The sequence below is a fragment of the Aristolochia californica genome, unplaced genomic scaffold (genome assembly GCF_029961685.1).
Source record: "Aristolochia californica isolate CCGP_79_NKW_82.1479 unplaced genomic scaffold, dmAriCali1.0.hap1 SCAF_14, whole genome shotgun sequence".
Classification (NCBI taxonomy): Eukaryota; Viridiplantae; Streptophyta; class Magnoliopsida; order Piperales; family Aristolochiaceae; genus Aristolochia; species Aristolochia californica.
The window spans coordinates 2,602,181-2,627,678 of NW_027181815.1; the positions used below are offsets into that span (position 1 = coordinate 2,602,181).

A 25,498-nucleotide genomic window follows, 5' to 3' on the forward strand; every position below is an offset into this window, starting at 1 on the left:
AAGGATTTACAAAAGAAAATACATACGGCAAAAATACATTCACAAAAAAAAAAAAAAAAAAAAATAGTTAACTCTGACGAGGCACCAAGTAACAGTTGCAGTCAAGTGTTATTAAGAATACTTATTGCTCCTTAAAATCCTACCAAGGAAGGGGAAAAGGAAGACGAATAGATCTATACGTCCTTCCAGTAAATCTGAGAGAGAACTTGAACACTCAAAAAATCTAACGGCCATTTTGGTAACCAGGATTGAATTCATATGCCACACAGGGTAGCTGCGATGATCACAGACGATTAATGGCTAATATAGGGTCCAAAACATCTTGAGCTGTAAATGTAACTCATAACTCATTCATTTCTTGATGGAATTTGTTGGTCTCATGGAGAAGGAAGGAATTATCTCATCCGGTTAAGGACCTATTCACACGTTCCCCCGTGATTGACGACGCAAACCCAACACATGAATTCACTTTAAGCTTCTATGCAAGCAGCAACAAAAGCAAAAAAAGATAGAAAACGATACTCAAACAGACAGCGGTAAGCGAGGGAGATGATCCGTGATTCATTAACTCACAACGGCCGATCAAACAGCAATAAAAATGAAGGAATTGAATTTCACTAAAGCACAAAATGAAATAACATGATACCAGTCTGTGGAATCACACTCCCCTCATCAGTTCTATATAGCCTTCTCAGTACAAATGCTTTAGCTTACGACCCGGTACAGGCAGAGACACCTGTCTGTCTTCCCCCTACCTCTCTCAGACATAAACACAAACATACTGTTGGAACGGAACTCGAACAAAAAAATTAAACCTATCCCAAGCTGCGAAAAACAGCAGAAAATTTATACACGGAAAGAAGAAAATACTGAGATGGTCAATATGGGGTGTAGTAATAACCGGTACCCTGAACAGGTGGCATTGGCATTCCGTATGGCATAGGCATCGTGGGCGGAGCTACACCAGGGTAATGCCCGTTCTGAGCAATCTTCGCCAGACCCACCTGCCCCTGCATCCCGTCTCGCTGGTATTGCTGCCATAACTGCTGCTCATGTGTCAAGAACTGCTGCTTCTTTTCCATATCGACCATCTGAACGTATGCTGGGGGAGGCACACTCAAAGAGGCTTCGAAGGGGTCCAGACCCACAGTCTGAACAGTCCCATCCGGTGCGGGTAACGCGAGTACTGGCGTCTTGCTCTTGCCTGGAGCAGGCATTGCCACGCTACTGGCACTTCCACCTGCAGATGACTGCATGTTCGTGTGCTGTCTCACGACTCCTTGATCGTACATTCCGTCCAAAAGAAGAGGATCGAACCCACCCGCCAATGCTGCCTTCTGCTTTGACAGATTACCAGCAGTTTCCACCAAAGCTAGCTCCCAATCAGCCTTGCCCGTCTCCGCAGCAGGATTCTGCCATGCTGAAGTCACACCCCCGTCGGCCGCACCATTCGACCCAAATGCTTCCCATTTCCCGTTGGTCGCCGAATTGGTGCCCCCCCCGGCAAACAGAGCAAGCGCTAGCTTGTTTCCCTGTTCGTCGGCTGTTAAAGTATCTTCTCTCAAGTCTACCAAATCCGGAGCCACCTGCGGCTTCGGAGGATCCGGTTTCGGCTGTTCTGGTTCCGGCTCCTTGTAATCCTCCGGTGCCGGGAGTGCTTTAATTGAATTCATATCCTCTGCAGGTGGCTCCTCCGCAACAGGGGCCGGTTCAAGTTCTCCCCTTTCTGGGCTCTTGGGCCGCCTCGCACGGTCCCGTATAAAATCCTCAAGCGTCTCCAACAACTTATCCGCAATCCTCTGCACTTCTGGATATTCGGAAGATCTAGCAACACCCGTATCCTTGCACCATCCGTAAAAAGCTGCGAGTTCATCGATCTGCTTCGCTGCGGAAGCGTATGCCTCAAATGCCTTGACGCAATCCGGATATTCCATATCGAAGAAACGATCAAGCAATACGGCTAGGATCTCGCAAATATCCGCATAGAGCTGGAAGCTCTCCTTCACAACTGGATACAGAGCAATCAGCACCATCCGACTGTGCTTGGCGGTGCCCGTCGGCCTACACGCCAGGAAGCGATCGAGGAGCTGCTGCAACTGATGCATCTTCCCCAAAACCCTCTCCGTTTTCATCTCCCTCAATGGGGTCGCTGGCGCCGGTGGTGGCGGTGCCCTCCGATCCCTATCCTCGTACTCGTACGATCTCCCAAAAGCCACCGGCGCCCTCCGATCCCTGTCCTCATATTCGTACGACTTCCCATATCGATCCCCGTAAGAGTCAGACTCCCTGTCACGGAAATCCCGAGCATCCCCATCTCGATCCCGGTCGCGGCGGCCATCCCTTGACTTGCGGTCATAAAGAATCACCTCCAAGCGCTGATCGAGATACAGCGCGTAGGTGCGAACGAAAGCAGAGTGATCCCAGGAGTTGGAATGCGCCTCATCGCGGAAGTCGGACATGTTCAGAAGTCGTGTGCCGCGGCGAGTTGCATAGAGGATCTCCTGCTGGAAGTCGGGATCCCCGTCCGAAAGCAGTCGGTGGACCAGTATCAGCGCCTTGAGGGCAACGATCCAATCGCGCGTCTTCCCCAGCCGCCTCGAGACGGTGGCGACGCAGGCGTTCACATATCCCCGAGAATAAGACGTGAGAGTAAGAATCTCACGCAAATGCTTCTCCTCGGCCGGATCGTCATCATGACTGGTCGCCTTCACGATCGCCACTTCCAGATCCGGAGCCGTGTTGCTCGACACTTTGGCGAGCCCTATGCTTGTCTGGTCCTTCACCGCCCCGATCGCCTTTCGGATCGTGCTCGGCGCCATCTCCAACCAAGTCTTCTCCTACTTCCTCAGATCCGACGCACTCTCACTCTATTATATACCTATCCACACCGGAAAAAAAGGGAAGGGCTAAGAAACGCAAACCAAAAATCGAAAAGCCCGTCGGCGGCGAATCTGGATCTCCCGGACAGCGCGAAAACCGGAGCGGATCTAGCGGAGACGGCGGCGGGAGAGAAGATCAGACGGTCGATAAGAAAGGATATCAGTCGGCGGTTTTCTTCCTCCACCTCGTCGGCTTCTGTCGTTCCTCTAGCTTGTTTGCTCAGCTTCGTTTCCCTCTTTTTTCTCTTCGGATCCAAAAGAGAGAGAACGGTGCCGGCAACCTCCTTTTACTTCCTATTCTTTTATTATTTATCAGTAGGTGGATAACTTTTCAATGCAAGCGTGAAGTCCATCCAGAAACAATCATGACCGTCGGATTAGTTTTTCTTCCACCAGATTTGTCGGAGCGGTCTCTAGTTGTCCAAAAAGTTCAATTCCGACACTGCCCCACCGGCTAACGCTTTATTATTTCTTCGCGCTCGAGCTACCATATGGGTATTTATGTCACATCTCTTAACAAAAAGTAAAAGAATCCGGCTGCCAGAGTCGGAGCATCGGATTGGCCCCACTTCTCGTTTGCTCATCGTACGGTTAATCCTGTGCGGTGCAGATGGCGATAATAAGTTAATTTGTGCTGTTATGCAGAAGAAATCCAACTGGGGCCCAAGAATATGAGCGGAAGCTTCTGGAGGTTAGGTCCTGGGTGGCCCTTCCGCTTTACTGACACGTGGCAAACGAGTAACAAGGTTAAAAGTCAATTGGGTTAAATCCAGACATGTACTTGTTCGCAGTTTGCAAATCCCATTGGCTGTACCGCCAAACGCCAGGCCAAGTCTTTTGGAAGCTTTCATCTTCGACTATAACGCAGGGTTGGTCCTTGCTGCGACCTGTGGCTTTCATGCACTTCTGGGTAAAAGATGAAAAAGACTTTCATTTGTCTTAAGAAGACGAAGCTACAGCCAAAGTCGTCGTCGTGCCTTCGCTAGAACGAAGAAAAGCAAAAGAGCGAGACCAGTCGCGTCTGAAGCAAATTTCTTTAGACAAGAAAGAAGAAACTATATATGAAATGAAACGATTTCTTTAGCAAATTACGTACCAGTCTACTAATTGATCCCTTTTTTAATGGTGTAGAAATATAACGATTCACCCCAGAAAAGGAAACTCTGATAAAAAAAAAAAAATGTGAGATTGAAAAAGAAAAAAGATTCCAACGATGCCTCTTGGGATTTCTTCTGCAGCCAAAAATGGATTATACATCGCTACAGTTTACATGCATATCGATTCTACTGTGAGAACATAATTCTCTGTCTTTCACATTTAAGCAATTGCTCTTGTGATGCTGCATTTGAATCTCGTGATTTTTTGGAGGTGAAACAGCTTTCCGGGCGAAATATACAAACCCAAACAAAAAATAAAGACGATCCCCCATCTAAATTGGCATATCTCAAAGGCCTTGGACGCACCCTGATGAAAAAGCCAAGAATCAAGATCTTCAAATATCAAATACCAGAAGACCCACCCAAACCATGAACTGTGCATCTCAAAATCGAACCTACCAGCCGCTTCAGCTGCTCATTTCCCCTGGAGATTCCTTCTTAGTTTTCTCAACTCATCTCCTTGTTGCTAAAACAAAGAATGAACTATTCATTGGCCACAAGAAAGAATGCACCAAATGGGTAATAATAACAACAAGGGACACCAGCAACTAGAAAGAACATGAAAGGAGAACTACTTGATATCAAAATAGGTGCAGAGGGATTCTTAAGACAATAAAAGGGTTCCGTCTGATGTCTGATGAGAATAAAACTGTGAACTGACGAGTAATCCATCATGTCTCTCCCAATCCATGCTATTGCCAAAGAAAATAGTATACTTAAGAAAAAAAATACACAATGTGCTAACCTTATATAACTCCTTCCACCAGACTTCAGATTTTTCCTGTAGCAGTTTCCATTCCATTGACATTTCGTACTCAATGGTATTTGGCTGAGCACAGTGTGATGTAGACACCGCATTTCTCTGGAAAACAGCATGTTCAAATTATTATTATTTTTTTTAAAGAATAAACGTTGATAGTAATGCAAGTAGTTTAAGAAGATGAGGCAGTAACTGTTTCCTCTCGTTGCTGACGTTTGACATTGTCAACACTCAGATGCCCAAAGAATTTTGCTTTCTTCCCTGGCTCCCTTGGTGTACCCCTGCTGCACACTAGAGGTCTGAAAATACCAGCCAATAATAAAGTGGTTAAAGAAACAAATTCTTCTGAAGTGAAATTTAAGGGGAAAATTGCACACTACCACTGCAAATGTAAATTTACAATCACAGTGACGCAAACCTTCCATTTGGCAGCAAAAAGCATCCCTCAATTAATTTTTTAAGTGCATTTGTAGTGGCATCTCTTGACTTGAAAATAACATAAGCTTTCCCTAGAACAACAATCCATCATGTCATGGGGTTATGGCTACACAAAGTCTCTCTTGAACCTAAGAGAAGAATTAATAGTAAAGGGTGAAACAATTACTAAACCTGTCAGAACTTTCTAATCTTAATAAGATACTCATACCTGAATGCGGGCTAGAAAACTTGGTTCGTGGTACAACCTTAGCGGTGCAACTAGCCCCAAATCCATGCCAAATGATATCCTAAACCAAATCATGGTTACGTCTATTGAGTAAGAAAGCACTTACAAAAAGAGTAGCAACATAATTTGATAGTTCTTTTGGTTGATCTCATTAAGCATTAATGGTTGAGCACACTAATGAAGAGGCTGGGATTTGGAACAAAATATACATAAAAAGAAAACAAAGAGATTAAAAAAAAGAGAGTAAACGAGAGATTTGAAATAAAGGAGACAGACCTCTATTTCAGATGAAGTGAATGATGGATCCAAGTTTTCAAGAAGCAGAAGTGTTCCTTGGTGCTCAGCAGTTTGCATTCTGTCCTCCCAAGGCTGACAAAAAAGTACAGATAAACTTACAATCAGGCTAGTGAAGATGGCCAACCATGCAAAAGAACAGTATATTAATTACCAAATTTTAAAACTCCCTATAAGGAGCAATCAAGTTTCCTAAACATGAAAGTATTTGAATATAACCAATCAAACCTCCAAAAGAGCAAAGCCAGTAGAAGAGATACAACAGCTAATATCCAACTTAATGATCAACCATACACTTGACTAAAAATGAAAAACAACAATTAGATTTATCATATAGAATAATCTGACTAAGAAATTCAGTAAGCATTCTGAAGACAGGCCTGTGAGAGCATTTCTGTGCAATACAATACGTTCATGTTCTTTTTGCTAAGAGTCAAACAAGAAACAGCGCAGCTGGCTGGTTTTCAGTTGAATTGTTTCTTTCATTCTCTGTTTCAAATTCATCATCTTCTATTCATCTATTCATGTTCTGTTTCACTGACTCTCTCATGAAATAAGAGTGTAGCACCCATAGTGTTGTAGACATTCATGTAAAAGTCAAAAAGCGTGAAAAACAAACGACTATGACCTTTTTATACTTTTTTTAAAAAGGAACAAGACCTTTTAACTCGACAGATAAACAACCAAACATTTATCTAAAGCAATCCACTCAACCGTTAGTAGCCATGACTCGAGGTTACTCAAAAATATAATCCAAAACAAATCAAATACTACACAATCGCCACAGATTGTCCAACATGAACACAAGATAAACATCATAAGAACCAAAAGGTACTCACAAGAGCCTTGAACCATTTACTCCTGTCCTGCAGAAAGGCAAGAAAATAAAATAATGAGCATTAGCATAACAAAGGAATAGTCAAATCAAAGACCAGGTATTTATGCTAAGTAGGTCCATGAATCCAAATTACTTTTATTAATTTTTCTATCGCTTTTCAATAGGTATACTGAATGATTTTTAAGTATTGAGAAGCAGCTTAACCATGCTGCAGAAACATACATAAGAGGATAGAGAAATACATACCGCATCTGGTCTTCTGGTTACTTCTACTGGCTTAGAAGTAGCTGTTGAATTCTTTTCCTGTTCAACAACCTGAGCTGCTTTATCCTTATCGAAGGAAATCCCACGCCTCATTTTTACAACATCTGAAGTTTTGGCTCCAGAAACACTTCCAAGATCTCTACCGGCCTCAACTTCATGTTGGTCCTTTGTACATCTCGACAAGGTCTCAGAGACCCTCATTTTCTTCACAGGCCTGTTGTTTAGTGTGCCAGAATCATTGCCAGATCTATGTTTCTCACGCTCCTCATTTTGACAAGCACGAACTTCATCAAGTTTTCCATGACTAACCAGGTCAGGTATTACTTCCATGAAGTTATTTATGTTTGTATTAGGTTTCTGTTCAACCTTCAATTCAACCGTTTTCTCTGCCCCTTTTTCTGAATTTAACACAGGCTGAATGCCTGCATCTGAAGATTTGTCAGTTCCTACTTTGCTGTTTCCATTTTTTCTTTGACCTTCATCTTTGGCTACAGAAGCAGGCTTTAGATCACCAACTCTGTTAAAGAAATACCTAACTGCGAAGCAGTGCATTAGCAAATGCAAGATGAATTAGAAAAGCATTCAAAAGCTGTAATAATCCGCATAATTGCCTAGGCAAGTCTAGGGGCTGATATAGTAGCTGAGTTGGTAGTTTCTCATCAATAAAAAGTTCAACCTTGCTAAAATATGTGTTGAAGAACAGTTTATGTTCAGTTGTTCAATTATTCTAGGACTTATCTTTTAGTGTTTAATTTTGGGTGTAACTGGGATAAAGGTAATTTAATTGCAATTGGATTCTACTTCTTTTCTCTATTATAAATAGATGCTCATGTATTCAAATTACATCAAGTCAATGAAGTTCTTCTCTTTCTAGAAATTCAACAATATGGAACTCCACAAGAGAGATTATGTGATCAAAACTACATCAATTAAAGAGAAACTTCATAAGATAAATGTATTTTTTTCTCCCAACACCTTGAAACAATTTAAAATAAACAAAGTCTTTATCTTTTGGTTGTTGAACCCATACCAAGGCCGAACTTGAACCCAAGGCTTCGCACAAGAACTCCCCAAAGTGCTTATTGAGCTAAAGGCCCACACAACTTTTTCTTGTATTTTTTTATTTTTTTTATTTTTTTATGTAACTGATCTAATGCTTTCTCAATTTCCCTTTATGTTTTTATTTTCAACCACAGTTATATCAGCCTTCCACCCCTCCCAATAACAAAAAGAGATTTCCCTCCCACCAGATGCAAAACCAAGACCTCACCATAAGAAAAAAATGCCCCGCTATGGCCATTGTGCAAGTGACAAACAAGTCACAGATATTCCCTTTAAAATATAAACTAAAATAAAAGAAACAAGTCCTTGAAATTCAAAATTATAGGACAAGACAAGCATAATTTATTTTGCATTGCATCATATCTTGAAGCAAATGCAACAAGTGAAGCATAGAAAGACTCAACAAATTGAGGAAAATCTAAAAGTAACAAACCAAAACACCAACCTAAAACAGCTTTTGCAAACAAACCCTACAGATAGCAACACAAATTTATACGCTAAAACTAAACAAAATAACATGATAGGATTGTGCAACACAATACAATCATTTTGAATCTTTGAAAAGATCTTGATTAGATTCTGAGCCACTGTAGAAAAGAAAGAAGCAATAAAACATGATAACTTGCACCACTAGAGCTTTGAAGGTAACCAAGTGCAAAACGCAAAACTCATACATAATCAAAACAATCGTTTCCATTGCAGGATGACAAAAACCAAAATTCAATACAATGTGAACATCACATTTAAAGAAATTAAGAAAATTCAGGGCAATGCAGATATTAACAAGAATATTTAACAAAGTAACCAACAATACACCAAAGCTATGTGCATGTGCATTCAAACATCTCTAGAAGAAGTAACAATGCCTTGGATACAGAATGGACAGAAGATGGCAATCATACCTTCTACTCCAGCTATTTTGTCATCAACATACTCAGATATTGTCATCTTTCCAACATCAAATGTACGATAGAAGATGAAGTCAGCCATTTTCAAATCTTCGCTCGATGGCAGTGGGTTTCTCTTGTCCTTCAATGCACACATGACATTGCACTTGCCAACAAGTACCTCCTGAGAAACATTATAGACAGAGAAGACAATTTTCTTTTTATTAGTTTAGGCACATTTTATACTTTAAAATCATCAAAACATGTACAAAAGGTAACTTTTTAACAAATCCAATACTTTAATTTTATGATTAGCATAGGAGATCAACTTGGTCCTTGTTGTATAAATCAAAACTCCTTTTAGATTTTCATTAACAAAACATAAAAGATCTTAGGAACTATTAAGTACTTCGGCAATGTGAGGAAAAACAATAAACAACACTACAGCAAATGGGAGGAGACAAACCCAGGAACCAGCAAAAAAAAACACTAAACATGAACAGCACTGTAAAATTGAGTGGAAGAGATAGAATAGAGTAGAGAGAGGAAAGAGAGAAGAGGAAGAAGAAAATTCAGAAGTGCTGCAGTGTGTGACACTCTTCTTAGAGGTCAAAATTCGATCTCTTTTTATTAAATAAATCATTTCAATCATTTAAAAAAAAAAATCATTTCAATGAACACGTAGTAGGAAGATATAAACACCCCTCTAGACTCAATTACTTATATCTCCTAGTATATACATCATACAACCCTGAAAAGTAAATAGACGAACACTCTCTTAACACTAGTGGAGAAAACTAAGTATGTAAAATATCCAAAATACCCTTGACACTTACAACTTTAACACTCCCTCTCAAGTTCGAACATATATATCTAGAAGCCCCAGCTTGGTACAAAAAATTCCCATAATATTGTTTCTTAGAGGTTTGGTTAACGCATAACCAAGTTGATCAGTAATCTTCACATAGAGAGTAACTACCGCTCCACTCATGACAGCATAATCCGATCAAGTGATAATCAACTACCACAAGTTCAGTCCTTTCATGAAATACAAGAATACTTGCAACAAATACGGCAGTTTGATAGTCACAATATATAACCATAGCGTCTTTAACAAGGATGCCCAATTCTTGTAACACAAATTTCACCCACAAAAACTCACTAACTGTATCAGCCATTATTCTATACTCAGCCTTTGCACTGGAACGGGCAACTACAACTTGCTTTTTGCTTTTCCAACTTTCTAAATTGCCTCCAACAAACACAATATCTTGAAGTAGATCTTTGATCTAGTTTAGAACCAACATAGTAAGCATTAGGATATCCAACAATCTACAAATACCTATGTGGCTCATACAACAACCCTTTTCTTGGTGCATCCTTCAAATAGCGTAATATTTTCAATGTAGCTTCTATGTGAGTTTTTTTGTGGGTGCTCCATAAACTAGTCAATCACACTCACTACAATGTCTATATCAGGTCTAATCATTGTGGCATAAATAAGCTTGCCTACCGACCTTTTGTGCATAGTCTTATCTCTACGTTCATCGTTGTTCTCCTCATGAAGACTATGGCCAACTTCTATAGGAGTTTCAATGGATTTAGCTCCTAGAACTCAAATTCATGTAGCATATCAGTCACATACTCTCTTTGAGTCAAGACAATACCTACCTTGCTTCTACTTCAATCTCGATGAAGTATTTAAACATCTCTAAATTCTTGGTTAACAAGTGATTTACCAAATGTTCTTTCACCTAGTCAATACTCTTTCTGTACTGCCAAATAGCACTATATCATCAATGTACGCAATCAACACTGTCCAAATGACCTCTCCAATACAAATAATGAGTGATTACAAAGAATTCTCTGCAATACAAACAATGACTGAATTTCTTGAACCACACTCTAGAACTTTGCTTAAGGTCATAGATAGCTTAATGTAATCGACATGCTTTTCTAGACACCAGCTGAGCAACATATCCAAGAAGTTGCTCTATATACACTTCCTCAAACAAGTCTCCACACAAAAAACAAAAACAACTTACAACTTTAACAAAAAAATCAAAAGTAAAACACTTAAGCGTATGGGAGAACACAACCTAGGAACCCAAAAATAAAAATAAAAAACAAAAACGAAAATACAATTTTGGTCTGATATAAAAATGTCCAGGGGTTGCAACAACAACAAATAGTTTATGAAAATATATTTAACTTCAAGCCATGGAGGAAGTATCACTAATCATGTGAGATAATGAAACTTTTTCACAAAATTAAACATTAGCAACTCTCACAAAAATCTTTAACGACCCCACAAAAGCCAATTTTTTGGCATGTTCATCTCCAATAAAAGTGTTAGATTTGGACACATAATGCACAACATGAAATTTGGGAGTGAAATAGAAGGGTTGTGGGGCATAATCCAATCAACCCCTTATTATCTTGTATTTATGAAAGTAAATTACATTGTTTTCCTAATTAGAGTGGAACTCAAACATCATAGTTGACTTTAGTGACAAATACCATAACCACAAGGCTCCTTTTCATGTAAGAAGTTTACTTCTTCTTCACTAGTTTATTCGCATAAATATACCCCAACACTTCCCCTAATGTTGGTGCATATAGATTATAAGCGCCCAGATTGACACAATCAATTGCTCAATTTACTTCAAAGGGATGACTTGTAGATGACTCTATGATCAAACATGCTCAACAGAGATAATTTGTCCTACACCTTGTCTTACAAAAATTCCTCACATGAATTCATGGTTGAAATTATCAAATAGATTTTTATAGAAAAATTTGTTAACACCAATACCTTGCTACTAAAGCTCCCCCTCCAACTAGAATGTACATTAACATCAATACCTTGCTAAACAAACTCCTCCTCGACGGCCTCCACAAGTCAATGGATTAGAACTTGGGGCTGCTTGTTGAGCTCTAGCAAGACCAAGTTTTGAATGGAATTGAAAATAAATTCGAAGGGCTAGAGAACATCGATATAGAAACCAAAAGCCAAATTCAACTAGATAGTATCCGAATCAAAGTTAGGAAGACTACCCTTCAGAGTTACAATAGCTTTATAAAGTCTATGCAATAAAAGAGGAATTCTAGACCAGATTGATAATTGAACATTTCAACGTCAGAATCTGACAAACTCAAAGAGAAGGAAAACGCCAAAGAGCAACTAGTTTTCATGTCTAACCCTTTCAAGAATGGGTCAAGTTCAAGTCTACCCATTTAAAAAATAGTTTAACTCACCACATAAAATGAACCCAACCCATAGCCATTCCTAAACACAACCCAAGAAGAATTGAATATGGCAACAATAAATGTGGTATATGTCTTAGACTTGTTGGTTAAGAGTCAAGAGATGCAGCATGTAGGAGAGTTGTCCCACATTGGTTTGGATTTTTAAAGAATCCTATATTTATTAGTCAGAAACAAGCTTCACAGTTTCGATTAATCATTTTGGGAGAAACAAGATGATAGGGATCAAGAGTTCCAAGAAAGTCAGAATCACAAGATTTTTGTTAATCAGTAGGTTTAGAAAATTAGGTGGGTTTTAGTTGCAATTTCGTTTTTATTATCAATAGGTTATGTTTAAGTTGGGCTTTGTCTTGAGTCATACAAATGTGTTTTATTTATAATTTGCATTTTTTATTTTAGTTGAACTATTTAATGTCGGTTTAAGGTCCATTGGCATTCTTTTAAGTTTTAAACCTTAGAGCTTCATTGCAATCAATAAGATGTTTTAATCTGGGCAATTAAATCTTGGGCTTGTGGTATTTAAAGGCACCAGAGTCCATTCATTGGCATACAATGAAGGAAATTCCAGAATTATATTGCTAGGGTTTGAAGAGATCTCACTCTCTTGGAAGTGAATTCAAAAAATCAGGTGTGATGCCTACCTTTTGATACTGTCCCGGATCTGACACGTGGATTCTTTGGGAGGATCTGCAATCTGCCACGGGTTACGGGTCTTCCAAGCATTACCATAGGGGTAGTAGGAAGACATGGGGAAGACGAAAACGAAGATCAAGCCAAAGGGAAGCTTGATACCCTAGAGCTCGTTGAGGAAAACTCTAAGCCTCTTACGCTAAATTTAACCTAATTCTTAATACTTCAATGCTTCCTTTTCTCATTACTCTTACCCCTTAAATAGGGTTCACCCTGTTAGGGTTTAATAAAATATTACAGAAATATCCCTATGAATAAAATATTCCAAAAATACCCCTATAAATAAAATATTCCAAAAATACCCCTATGACCTAAAACTGAAATAAAATAAAGTAAATTAAAGAAAACACTAAAATAATAATGTTATTGCGTGCATAACACCTTTCTCCTCCTTTCTTCGTTTTTCTCTTAATTTTTGCATTCCAAACAAATTATTTTTTCACAGTAACGTCATTGCAATAAGAAAGAATTTTGTACTGTGGCACAACTAAAGTTGTTGTTTGTCCTCTTTTGACCCTCTTTTCTTCAAATTTCAGGACTACTTGCTTCAATTACAGCAGCTCACTATTAATTTTTTCATTCACCTTCAGTTCTTTCATTAAAATTTGCTTATCTTGTTTGGATTGAGTAAATCAAAGCAAGACAAACCTAGATAATAACATCCTTTTTGTTTCCTAACCTGTTTTGAGCCCTTTGGAGCTTTATTTACCTTTATCCTCCCAGATTTGTTAAGAAGTTTCATTCCTATGCTATTTTCTCCTTTAGTTAATGCTTGTTTTGCATGTTTGTAGTGATTTTAGTATATTTTCATTGTTTAAGTTATTTTTCTTATGGTGTTAGCATGCAATTAATATTTTCTAATTTGTTTAGTCAGTGCTATTGTGACCTAATTCAGCATCTATTGGAAATTTAGAACCTGGAGTACTTATTGTCCTACATCATAAGACCAACTTTAAAGCCAACCACGCTCAATTAAGAGCCAATGAACAAAAGAAACTGATTATTTTTTCATAACAAATGCACCAAACAACCAAGGTGCTGATCATCAACACAATCCACATGGGCAATGCAAGTCGAGTAAAAGCAAGGCAACAAGAAATTTTATTAAAATTGAATTCAGGTTAGTCCCAAAATGATTACCCATTAGAAGATCTTTTTCCACCAATAACTATGTGACTTTTCTCAACTTACCATCTGGGAATATTCCCGCTAACACTCCCCCTACATATAGGCGCTTAGACAAACGACAATCAGCCAAAAACATGCACAACACAAATTGAGTACAAACTAAATGGAGCACAAACTGAGACCTAACAAGGTAGACATCCTCGCCTGATACTAAAAAGTGGCACTGGCAATGGATGAGGATCCCAGTTGAACTCGTGGATGAGGACATTTGTCCCAATTTCAACACTAGCTTCCAAATCCCATTCTGAAGGGCGGTCGTTGATTCAACTTCACCACTACTTACTGAGTCACCAATTTCGAGGACACTTGAATTTGCCCATGTTGGTCTACCTAATTTATCCCAACATTTATCTAAGTAATGATTGGATTGCCCACAATGAAAACATTTACTTTCTGCATGACCCTCCATCACAACCTCATCCCTTGACACCACCCTCACACCCCCTTTAATTGTCAACTCTATTAGATGTGGGGGTTAAGTTTATAGCAGAAGCATCCAAACCCTTCATGGATTTATCCCCAAAAGAAGTAACTACACTGCCTGCCCTCAGAACACTATATAAGGATTTCTCCAGTGTAGACACATCTTCAGTAGCAAGCAACTGGTAAAAGGATGGTACACAATAATTTTTTGTAACACCCCCTATCACCTTGCTGAAATATCCTGAAACTGTAAATGTCATGCATCAAATGGAAATACTTTGTATATAGTTCATAAATACAGGAAATACATCATCATGCGACAATAAGAAGGCTAAGGTTTTCCACATTCTTTTAGCAGTTTCATACATCACAATTTGGGCACTAATATGTGTCTCCATACTATTTCCAAACTACATCATTACTTTAATGTTATCAAATTCCCAATCCTCGATCACAGCATTTAGAGGATCATCTCTATAGTACATGAGCTTTTTCTTAGCTTCCCAAAAGATTTGAATAGAACCTGACAAGAACAAATAATTGGCAACATTCAATTTCAGGGCCTTGCTTGAGCTTTAGCCTCTTGAGCTGTTGGTACTCTAGGTTGTACCTTATGTTGTAATACTAATCCTAAGTTGATCAATAAAAGCTATCACAGTTTTCCAAAAAAATAAATAAATAAATAAATCACAGGAGTAATTTGAAAAAGAAAGAGCACCAATTCCAATTGTCCCAGAAAAGGGCCATGCCCCTGTACAGCAAGCATTCAACACTAACAGTAATGGCACTAAGAATTAGTCTCTTTATATTCAGACCCTTCAAAATTTATTAGAGTGATCTCTTCAGCTAGGTTTGCCATCATTCACTGGTAAGACAAACCAAACAGCATGCAACTGTTGTTTTTCAAAATGGCAAGTAGCTTATATTAAAATAGCAGTGGAAACTTAGGGTACAACATAGAAAACAAAATAAAATACAATCTGGGCTAAACCAATCTAGAGATCAAGAGAAGGCCCAAAGGTCAGGGAAGCTTGGATACACCTACTTTAGCAAGAAGATCTGCCTCTAAGTTTACTGACCTCGGTTCTCAGTTTCAGGCTATATGACTTGCTGAAGGCACAACGGTGCAGAGGCCTTTTTGCTAACACAGCCAATAACCAACGCTAAGTCACCTTCCACTACTAGGGACCACCCAAAGTTTTGCTTGAACAGCCTAAGTCCCTTGAAAAAGCTCTCGATTTTGCTTCATTTGATCTATAAAGCCCAGCTGGTCCAGAGAAGGCAAGAAGAAGCTGACCAGAGCTGTCCCAAAAGATCCCACCCAACCCAGCAGGGCCCGGGTTACCAAAAGAGGACCATCAAAGTTTAGTTTAAGTCAAGTTGGAAGGGGAGCTGCCATTCAACCACAGCAAGGTGGTTGTGAGCACAAAAAAGCATTACCTCTCTAAAAAAATTCCTTATAACAGAGGATAGAATGGGGAGCAAGTAACGGAAGCTGTTTGCCCATAGTAATATATTATTACTGATCTCTCAATGACACCCCCAAGTCAGCTGCTCTTGCCTACAAAAGTACTGTTGTTTCTTTATCCCCGTACACCACACACAATATAATGTAAATGACATAAACTACTACTCAAGCCTGCACAGAAGCTAGAATGCAAACCCCAAACTTCCAACAATCAATTAATAGAAAAGGAAGACCAAATCCAGCTAAAATAGCACTAAACCAGAGAAAATGAGATCAATTCCAGAAAATTCAGTACATTTCTCAATCCAATCAAACTTATAACAGCAACAACACATAAGTTGGACCTTTAATCTACTTCCAATCAAGATATCATCAAACTAAAACAAAAAGGGTCTGTGGTGGCATATGACTGCCTTACAGTAGTCAAACAACAGTCTTAGGAGCATAATAGCATAGAAAAACTGCATAAGCAGCACAACAAGCTATTATCCACTTTGTTATAACATGAGAAGAGGGAAAGAACCAACCTTTTTTGCTGACCAGCAAAAAAATTAAGTTTTTTACTTCGCCTGAAGTTGAAGCAGGGCTATGATGGAGAGAAAAGTTTGAAAACCTGTTGATGCCAGGATCTTATGGCTCTGATACCATGTTAAAGTGACTAGCCGGAGTAAGAAGTCTTTTTCCGACTAATAACTATGTATTTTTCATAACACTTATCTATGTAGAATTATTCCCACTAACAAATCTATCCACTAAACAAAACGTATGCATATGACATCTTTTTTTTTTAACCTAGCAACAAGAGATTCCTCCCTCCATAAATTTATTGTGCAATCATGATTTTATACTACCTAAATTTCTTCACAATCTTTTCCACTTTATGAACGATCCAACACCCTAAAACCCTTTTTTAACAAAATTTTCGGTATCTACAAAAAGGACCATACCTACTCTTTCCAGGTGGACCATTTACTAAAGGAATGGCCATCATCTCCTCATCTAAAATATCTTCATCATGTTTTATAGCCAGATAATGTTTCCCTACACCAACTCTAGATCTTTCTATAGAGAACATACTTTCAACCGTGCCCATCTACTGGAAAGTGATCCATTGCAAGTGTCTGACAATATATTTTTAAGGACAGCTAATACACTAGAAGATCAAAGAAACTGACACCGAGTACAATTAAACATACCACGATTTTGTTGGATAAAAGTACTCCACAAAGAGCACAAGAATAAAAAAACATAAAACAAAATGATAATGAAACTACTAATGCCATATAAAAGAGTTAAGTTGTAGAAATATAGTGTAGAGCATTTCTTTTCTTAGATATCAAATGACAAATGATAATAAAACATCTCCAAATGAAACCCATAATTTCATCAAAACTAGAAAACAAATGATACGGAAGCTTAAAAAACATGACAAGGGCAACCAAGCTTATAGTTGGCACAAGATCAATTCCAATGAAGTTCATGTAACTAGGACAACCCAAAAAATTGAGGATACCATGTGCCAAAAGTTATAGGACGTGTATGAAGAAATGTCATTTCAGGAGTACAAACTGAATATCCAAATTTACCAGAGGATTGAGATTCCAAACACCAACACCTTCGCCAGATGCCAAGAATACCTCATTTTGAAGAGGCTTGATATCACCCAACCAATTAGAAATCTCAATTGGACGAAAAAACCAAACAACTTTTATTTTCCTCTCGTGTTTTTTCCCGAATATCTTCACTAGTTTGCCGATATATGGCTCTGGGTCACCTTCTTTGTACAAATATACACAATCATAGAGAAAGTAATCAATCCCATCGTAAGTAAAAGATTCGTAGAATTGGACATCTTTTTTTGCTCCACCAACTCCTCTCTTTTTACCCCATTCAAATTTGGGCTCATTTCCATGATTTGCTTCCTCGAAATTGTATGTGACAGGCATATCTCCATTTGAAGCAGACATCTCAAAGTGATTCAAAAACCTAGAAAAAAATAACAAAGATCTTTATGAAGGAACTAGCAATAGCAAATGACAATATATGAATGCACAAAATTTGAAGTTGATTTTAGGATATCAATAGTTGAATTACAATCAAGAAGGGAAACCATGAAATTTTATCGAGAGAAACTAAATACGAAACCCCAAAGTATCCTTACAACACTCCAAAACTTTTATAAAAAGGTACAACTAGAGTCAAGGGCATTAGACCTAGCAAGCCCAAAGGGTCAAATAGATGATGGATACGATGCCATATTCCTCAAGATTCAACTTAGAGAACTCCAAAAGAAGAATAAACATAACGAGAAAAACTAACCAAATGAGAGAATAATGAAACCTTCCAGTGGGAAAGAAAAAAAGAGGGTGTATCACAATGGGAAGAAACTATGTATGCTTGTCATGTTCTAAAAGCGCTTAATCTCATTGGTTAAACTAATCACTTCACCATGAACTTTGGGTCATCTCACCAAATCTGAAAAGACGTACAATACACCACTAATTGCAAAATTAGATCATTTGGATTCCCAAAGTGTTAACCATCTATGGCCATCAAGATAAAATAACCGTCAACTCCAATTTTAAAGATGAACCTTGAATCATCTTCACTTCTTCTGCATCAACTCAAATCAACTTGACTCCAAAGTGATTGATCATGTGATCCCACAAGATTAAGTAAATTAAGTATATACTTCAAATCCACATTTGGTTGCATAATTAAAGTCAAACCCTAAACCAGGTTTATACTTCAAATCCACACATTTGGTTGCATAATTGAAGTCAAATCCTAAACCAAAAAGTCCTTAGAAGATTCCAAACAATGAGTGCTTTTCACCAATCAACTTATCTTTAACGCATAAATTATGAGGAATCATATCAAGTAGGCCATCTTAACCAAACTAAACCGGTAACATAATTGCTTGTGTTTCTCCCCCTTACATAACATGAAATTCACCATTTATTTCATTCATCTAGTGAGAGAGTGAGAATTGTCATAAAGGTCAGAAGAGCCAACAAATATAGCGAGAAGTCACCATAGAATGCATTGTCATGTTCTTGAAGAGTAAGCGGCAATCAAAGTGAAAGTTATCACAAGAGTGAAAGGGCTACCAAAAGCTAGGTGCATTTAAGTGCTTGTAGCCCAACATTGGGTTTATGCACTAAATTGGGCTACTCAAACATAGATTAGTTTAAGGGCCTAACTTTCAACATTCCACCAGCTTTGGAGTTTCAAGCCTATGAGCTAAGTACCTAACAAGAATCAATTCTTCCACTTGAGTCATCAACTTCGACTACAATCCACCACATGTGTTCCATTTTTTAAAACCACTCTCCTAGGCTATCACATCGACTCATCTGTGCTTCAGGGTATGGCTGACTATTTGGGGTGCTCATTGGGAAATTTGCCAGTTACATATCTAGGACTCCCACTCTTTGACTCTCGGCCTTCAACGACGCTTTGGTCCCCCCTTATTAAAAAATTTGAAAAGAGACTAACTACTTGGAGGGGCAAGCTTTTATCTATTGCAGGGCGACTCACTCTCCTCAAGTCTTGTTTGGCAAGACTGCCAAACTATTTATTATCCTTCATGCACTGTCCGGCCTCTGTTTGCTACAGGATTGACGCCATCTGTCAGTATTTTCTCTGGAGAGGATCAGAGGATACCTTCAGATATCATTTGGTGAGTTGGAAGGATATTTGCATGCCTCGCAATCGGGGTGGTTTAAGCATCCGGCCTACGAAGGAGTTGAACATTGCCCTTATGCTGAAATAGATTTGGAACTTCAACATCAAGCATAACAACCTATGGAGAGATATGGTCAGGTTCTATCTTCAACCTTCAGGTGCTTGGTGGAGGGAGAATGGCTTTACTTGCCTCCTATCCCCGATATGGAAATCAATTCAAAAGTTCCTCCCAATATTCAGAGATGCAACTTCCTTTCACACAGGCAATGGAAGGATCCTCGTCTTTTGGTCGGATGAATGGCACGACCCCCACCCCCTCTTCGAGGATTTCCCGGGGCTCTCTAGGGTGGCGAGGGAACCTCTCCTGATTAGTGGCAAATTATTGGAGAGACCACTCATGGAGTCTAACGTTTCGTCGAGGATTAAATGATGAGGAAACTTCAGTTTTTTTGTCTCTCTTCTCCAGACTCAGCAGCATTACTATCCGTGAGCATGTAGTTGATAAATTGACATGGAAGCCCAATATTAATGGCCGATTCACAGTTGCATCCGCCTAATCTCATATCAGAAAGCAAGATTACAACATGCAGGAGCACAAGGTAAACTTAGCATGGAAGCTCTCAGCGCCTAGTAAAATCAAATTTTTCATGTGGACAGCCCTAAGGGAACAGATCCTCACCTCTAACAACCTCCATAGCAGAGGCTACACAGCCCCCGATCGTACTTGTCCCCTTTGTGGTACGAGCGATGAGATAGTCCAGCATGTTCTATTACATTGTGATTTCTCTTGGCAAATTTGGATGAAGATCTTTCAGAAGATTGGACTCCAAATGGGGCTACATCAGAGCCTCTTTGGAACCTATGAGATAATTATGGGGATCTGCCTTCCTAGGTTGGGCAAGCTAATTCTCTCGACATGCCTTGCACATGTCCCATAGTGCCTATGACTCGAGCGCAATAACCAGAGATTCAACTCCACGGCTAGCATACCGGAAAACACGGCTTCTCATGCAGTGGGCCTTATCTCGAGTTGGTTACATACCAAGAAGGAGTTTGCCTCTTTATCGAGTGTTTCCCTTTGGGAAAATTGGGGTTTGATCGCGCATATGGTGGGCCCGTGCAGAACTCTGATTATGGCCACCTGGGATCCTCTCCCTTGCGACTGCATCAAACTCAATTTTGATGGCAGTGCTTTAGGTTGTCCTAGGTTGGCTGGATCTAGTGGTGTTTTCAGAGACAACAATGGAGAACCTATTCTATCTTATGCAGGGCCGATGGGCATTGCCGATTCACATACTGCTGAAGTAAGTGCTCTTCTATTCGGCTTTCTAATCTTCAAATAGCGTCTCCATGGCAAGCTGTTTATTGAAGGAGATTATAAAACTGCCATCAGCTGGTGCTCAAAAGATAGCTCCCCCCCTTGGCGCCACTGGCCTATTACTGATTGTATTGCTGACATTGTGTCATCTATTCATTGTAATTGGAACCTAGTTCCTTGATCAGTCAATTCTTTGGCTGATAAATTGGGAAAATTTAGAACCTCCCAGTAATCTCTCATTATTGGGGAAGGCTTCCCCCCTTGTAATCTGCTCGTTTGAGCTTTCTCTTAATAAAAATCAGCATCTTTTCAAGAAAAAAAATACATATAATGTCACCTGAAAAAGGAAAAATATATTACCTACGTACTAAACCATTGTATGCCTTCCGGCATACCCTTGCAACTTCAAAAAGTATCCACATACCCTTATAATATATCACAAAAAAAAAAAACCTAGTTCATTGTGGAAAAAGCAAATATTCACTAAATTTTGCTGATTCATCATGTTGTCATATTGAGAAAAATCATTGTTTTAAAAAAATCTCTTCCTCACAATGCCTCTCATCCATAAAGTAAATTCAATGAATTTCCACTTTTCAATTAACCAAATATGATGTCAAGGTACTAGGTCTCTTGTGAGATATAAAAAGGATATTTAGGTATTTGGAAATCTCAATGGTATAAGCAAATTATGAAACTTTTCAAGCATATATAGGTAACTAACTGATATAAATGAACCACCACACAACCTTTTACCCTACCAAGAAAAAGAAAACTATTAGTTTGGTTCAGCAGTTCAATGATCAAGATAATCATATTAAAAACAAGCAATCCTAATAAGAGAAATTTATACAACAAATAATAGTAAATGCAAATTCATAAATAAAAATATAAAGCATAAAATAACAAAATCTACAACCTTATCTCGATTACAACCTTGAATGAAGCACACTACAAAGAAATGGCAATGCAAGTAAAACATTAAGAAAAACATGATGATAAAAGGATACCTTTGTTAATCAAAAGTGGCCCCATAACGTAATGATCAACACCTAATTACAGTAAATATGAGGTCAAATAAAAAGCATTTAAAGAAAAGAACTATAAATGGAAATAAAGAACAAGAAAAGACGAAAGAGGATCACGAACTGTAAAGACAGAAATCTAAGCAGAAGACTTGAAGGAACAATCTAATAACATTAGTGGTTGCCGTCATTTCACAAGCCAGAGACATACAAAAAAAAAGGGTGCACATTGAGTAGTCCCAGCTCAAAAAATCAAAATTTGAAATTAAACCAAACAAAGAAAGCTCTTCACAATGTGCACAAGGTAAGATGTAACTGCAAAAAACAACTATAAACAGTTCCACGTCCAACTATATTTAGGAATTTTTTTACTACTTGTAATTATCCTCCAACAACAAGAAACTTAAAACTGCAGTATTTTTCACACAATAGCTTCACATGGATCGATCAAAATATCACACTTATGCCATTAGTGAATTCCAAATTAAGTAAAGTAGCTAACACACAGCCATATGCACAATGCCACACCCAAAAAAAAAAGCTTAAAATATAACAAATGTTTTCTAGTCAAACGGGATTGGCCTTCAATATCCTCATTCAGCTCAAGCACTAGTAGGTTAGGGTTTTTAGTCCAGTTTTAACTAAAACAAGCTTTTTGATCCTCTAAGTTGCTAACTAGCATTGTCCTTTTGCATTAAAATCCCTACAACTCTAACTTCTGCAGATAAATTTCCAAACTCCTCCAAAATGCCAAGTGTTCTTGATGTTTTGCATTGATCATACAAATAGAATAAAATATTGTATAAGACACATCATAAACATCTGCTCACATATGTAATAGAATAATGCAAATCAACAGTTAAATCAACGCAAACTGATCTATACATCTCAGATTTAAGATCAACTTCAAAGGTCCAGTTTCTTTGCTAGTTTTAAACAGTTGAGTGGCAGAACAGATATTTAACTCCAAGCGGTTAAATACCGCAATATTGACTACTGGAAGCCGCAAATGTCAGTGGCACCAATACCTCTGTAATGGAGAAAAGGTAGCACACGTTTTAGAAGACGACATAACAGATCAATCTTCCAAATGTTTTACCAGGAAAGCATTGATTGAATACATATTGAACGTTGAAGTTTACAGACCCAAAGAACAGGTCTGACTCTGCAAATTGAGGAATTAGCAAAGTTTATGACATTAAGCCAAAATGAACCATGGAAGTTCCATAGTTCCATCATGAACAACAGTAATTAGATTGTTCATGCAGGACAACTATTATCCATGGATCAACACCCAGAAAGGCAAATCAACACAGTAGAGCAGTTGTAAGGACATTCGGCAAGACTTGATAGTTCTACACCTTCAACCACTCAGAGATTATCCACAGAGAGAATAGAAGTCTCCAAATAAACTAGCTGGCTGGCCACAAAATCAAACCAGATTAGGGAGTAACTACATAACTAATTTCACACAAAACTCTAGACAATCTAGTGACAAACACTAATATGTCCAAGCCCATTAGAGACAATCGACAGGGTTCATTTGTTTGCAGACCCGACCTCCATCAAAACTACAAATAGTCATCAGCACTGGAAATTTAAATGGACTTCATGGGACCACACATCATGCCACAAAGGCTCCAGAGTCCCCTGTTACCCAGCTATCTTTTGGAAGTTGAACAACCACCATGAACGCTTTTGACTTTTTTTTTTTTTTTCTGGATAGTATATCTGGTGATGATGAGTATCTACTATTAAAGCATTTCAGCAAAAAAAAAAAAAAAAAATGTACAGTCTATGTGACAGGTACTCTAGAGACTCTCTGAAATAGTGGGATCTTAATAAATAAATGTTCAATAACACATCGCGCTACCAATGGTACGAGTTCAGAATTTAAACGTGGCAGAACCCACAAGGATTCAAAAAAAAAAAAAAAAAACAGATGATGATTGAAATCTTCAAAACGGCAAGATATATTAGCGGAATAAAAAACAGCATTTCAACGAACACCCTTTACCTATTGATGATACCTAAGAGCCTTATAAGCCATAAACCCTATAATCAACTTGCTTTGAATCATGGGCGGAAAGTTAATGCAAGTACGATACTCGAACTCATTGCGCACAAAATTACTTACCTCAAAACGCACTGAGCAACGCAGAAGCATTAATAGAATCAAAACAGAAAATGCCATACATAAAAAGGCAAACAACCGGTACCAATAATGAAATATTAATCATCGTAATAGGAGAAAAACCGTCAAACGGACGAAGAAGTAAGAAGAAAATCAATGTACTGAAGACCCTAACCTCAAATACGTGACTCCGTACCAGAACAAACGGAGACAACGAAGAATTTTTCTGTGCAGGGAATGGAGAAAAAACAGGGTGTTGTGCCACTTCAGTTCGACACCGGGAACCCGGTTACTAAATCGATTAAACGAGAATGAAGGGAAGAGAGCTCCTCCCTCGGTGAACTGAACAAAAACGGCGGGAGACCCCCTTCCAGCCCGCAAATGAACTCAAAAACGCGTTAGGCATCAAATGATGGCTCCAGGCCCACGCAGGATGCTACAGCTCCAAGCCATGGGATTTAACGACGATGTTAATTAACGTCGCCTGAAAAATATGCAAATTACTGTCATTGGTCTCGTGAATTGTGCAGGTAATTACATTTTAAACGTACATTAGTGTAAGTGAAAATGAATTATAATATAATCTACTTTACCTAGTAAAATTATTTTTTATTAATATACCCAATAAAAAGTGTAGTAGAAAATATTTTTTTATGTCGATATACACACAATTTTCTAAAGAGAAATTTTACCATTCGACCATATCCTCATTCCTTCTTTCTTATTTGAACATTATATATATATATATATATATATATGTGTGTGTGTGTGTGTGTGTCTTGAACATATTTGTACAGGGCCATATAATATATTAGATTTTAATTATTTTATTTAAATATTAAATTATTTATTTTTCATTCAAGAAGTGATCCCTCCCTCCTATTTTTTCTTTGTTTTTATGGTAGGGGACTCATATTGAATTTTAATGTGTCTCATTATCGTAATTCAGTAGGGAGAGAACAGAAAGTGCACGCAAGGAGAGAGGGTAAAAAATGATCAATCGTTTGATCATGATGGGACGACTAAGATAACCGTTTCGCAGGTTTTGTACCAAATGATTTTTCGTATTGAATCAATCATATATATATATATTGATTACACATACTCACAACTCATTAGTCCTTGAGCTTTGAACACAATAGCTCACACTAAGAACCCCCAATGTGACCATTGAACCAAATGCCCAAGTCACCTGATCATTATATTAAGTAACTATCTTTGTATTAATATATTTTCTTAAGACATACAAAATGAACTAGCCGAGAGAATAACCATTAAGATGTACTAGAATTAATAGGCTTGTTACTCCACCATGATTCACGGGAAACTTTAGGGATTAGATAAATGAAGCATCTAAAAGATCTCCATGGCATCTTTGAGGATTTAAGTTTTCTTATAGTTTCCAACAATAGAAAACTCGTTTTCCAATCTTTTTAACATTCATTTCAAGTAAGAGGAATAAAAAATAATTGAAAGAAAAAAAATCATCCCCA

General features: G+C 38.3%; 2 protein-coding genes across 2 annotated transcripts; both read right to left on the reverse strand.

Moving 5' to 3' along the window:
• Window positions 1-591: 591 nt before the first annotated feature.
• LOC137949898 (probable clathrin assembly protein At4g32285) lies at window positions 592-3,164 on the reverse strand. The gene has a single exon (XM_068796139.1). The coding sequence runs from the start codon at window positions 2,817-2,819 to the stop codon at window positions 879-881; it is 1,941 nt and encodes a 646-aa protein (XP_068652240.1). The 5' UTR covers window positions 2,820-3,164; the 3' UTR covers window positions 592-878.
• An 834-nt stretch (window positions 3,165-3,998) lies between these two features.
• On the reverse strand, window positions 3,999-24,357 carry LOC137950039 (protein ANTI-SILENCING 1-like). Its single transcript, XM_068796386.1, has 13 exons — window positions 24,181-24,357; window positions 21,857-21,898; window positions 17,428-17,827; window positions 8,821-8,989; window positions 6,839-7,392; window positions 6,594-6,620; window positions 5,737-5,829; window positions 5,443-5,521; window positions 5,215-5,305; window positions 4,990-5,095; window positions 4,782-4,898; window positions 4,436-4,502; window positions 3,999-4,343 (listed from the first exon to the last, which is right to left on the reverse strand). Exons 3-12 carry the CDS (start codon window positions 17,806-17,808, stop codon window positions 4,452-4,454), a joined length of 1,668 nt encoding a protein of 555 aa, XP_068652487.1. The 5' UTR covers window positions 17,809-17,827; window positions 21,857-21,898; window positions 24,181-24,357; the 3' UTR covers window positions 3,999-4,343; window positions 4,436-4,451.
• Between the last annotated feature and the right edge of the window lie 1,141 nt (window positions 24,358-25,498).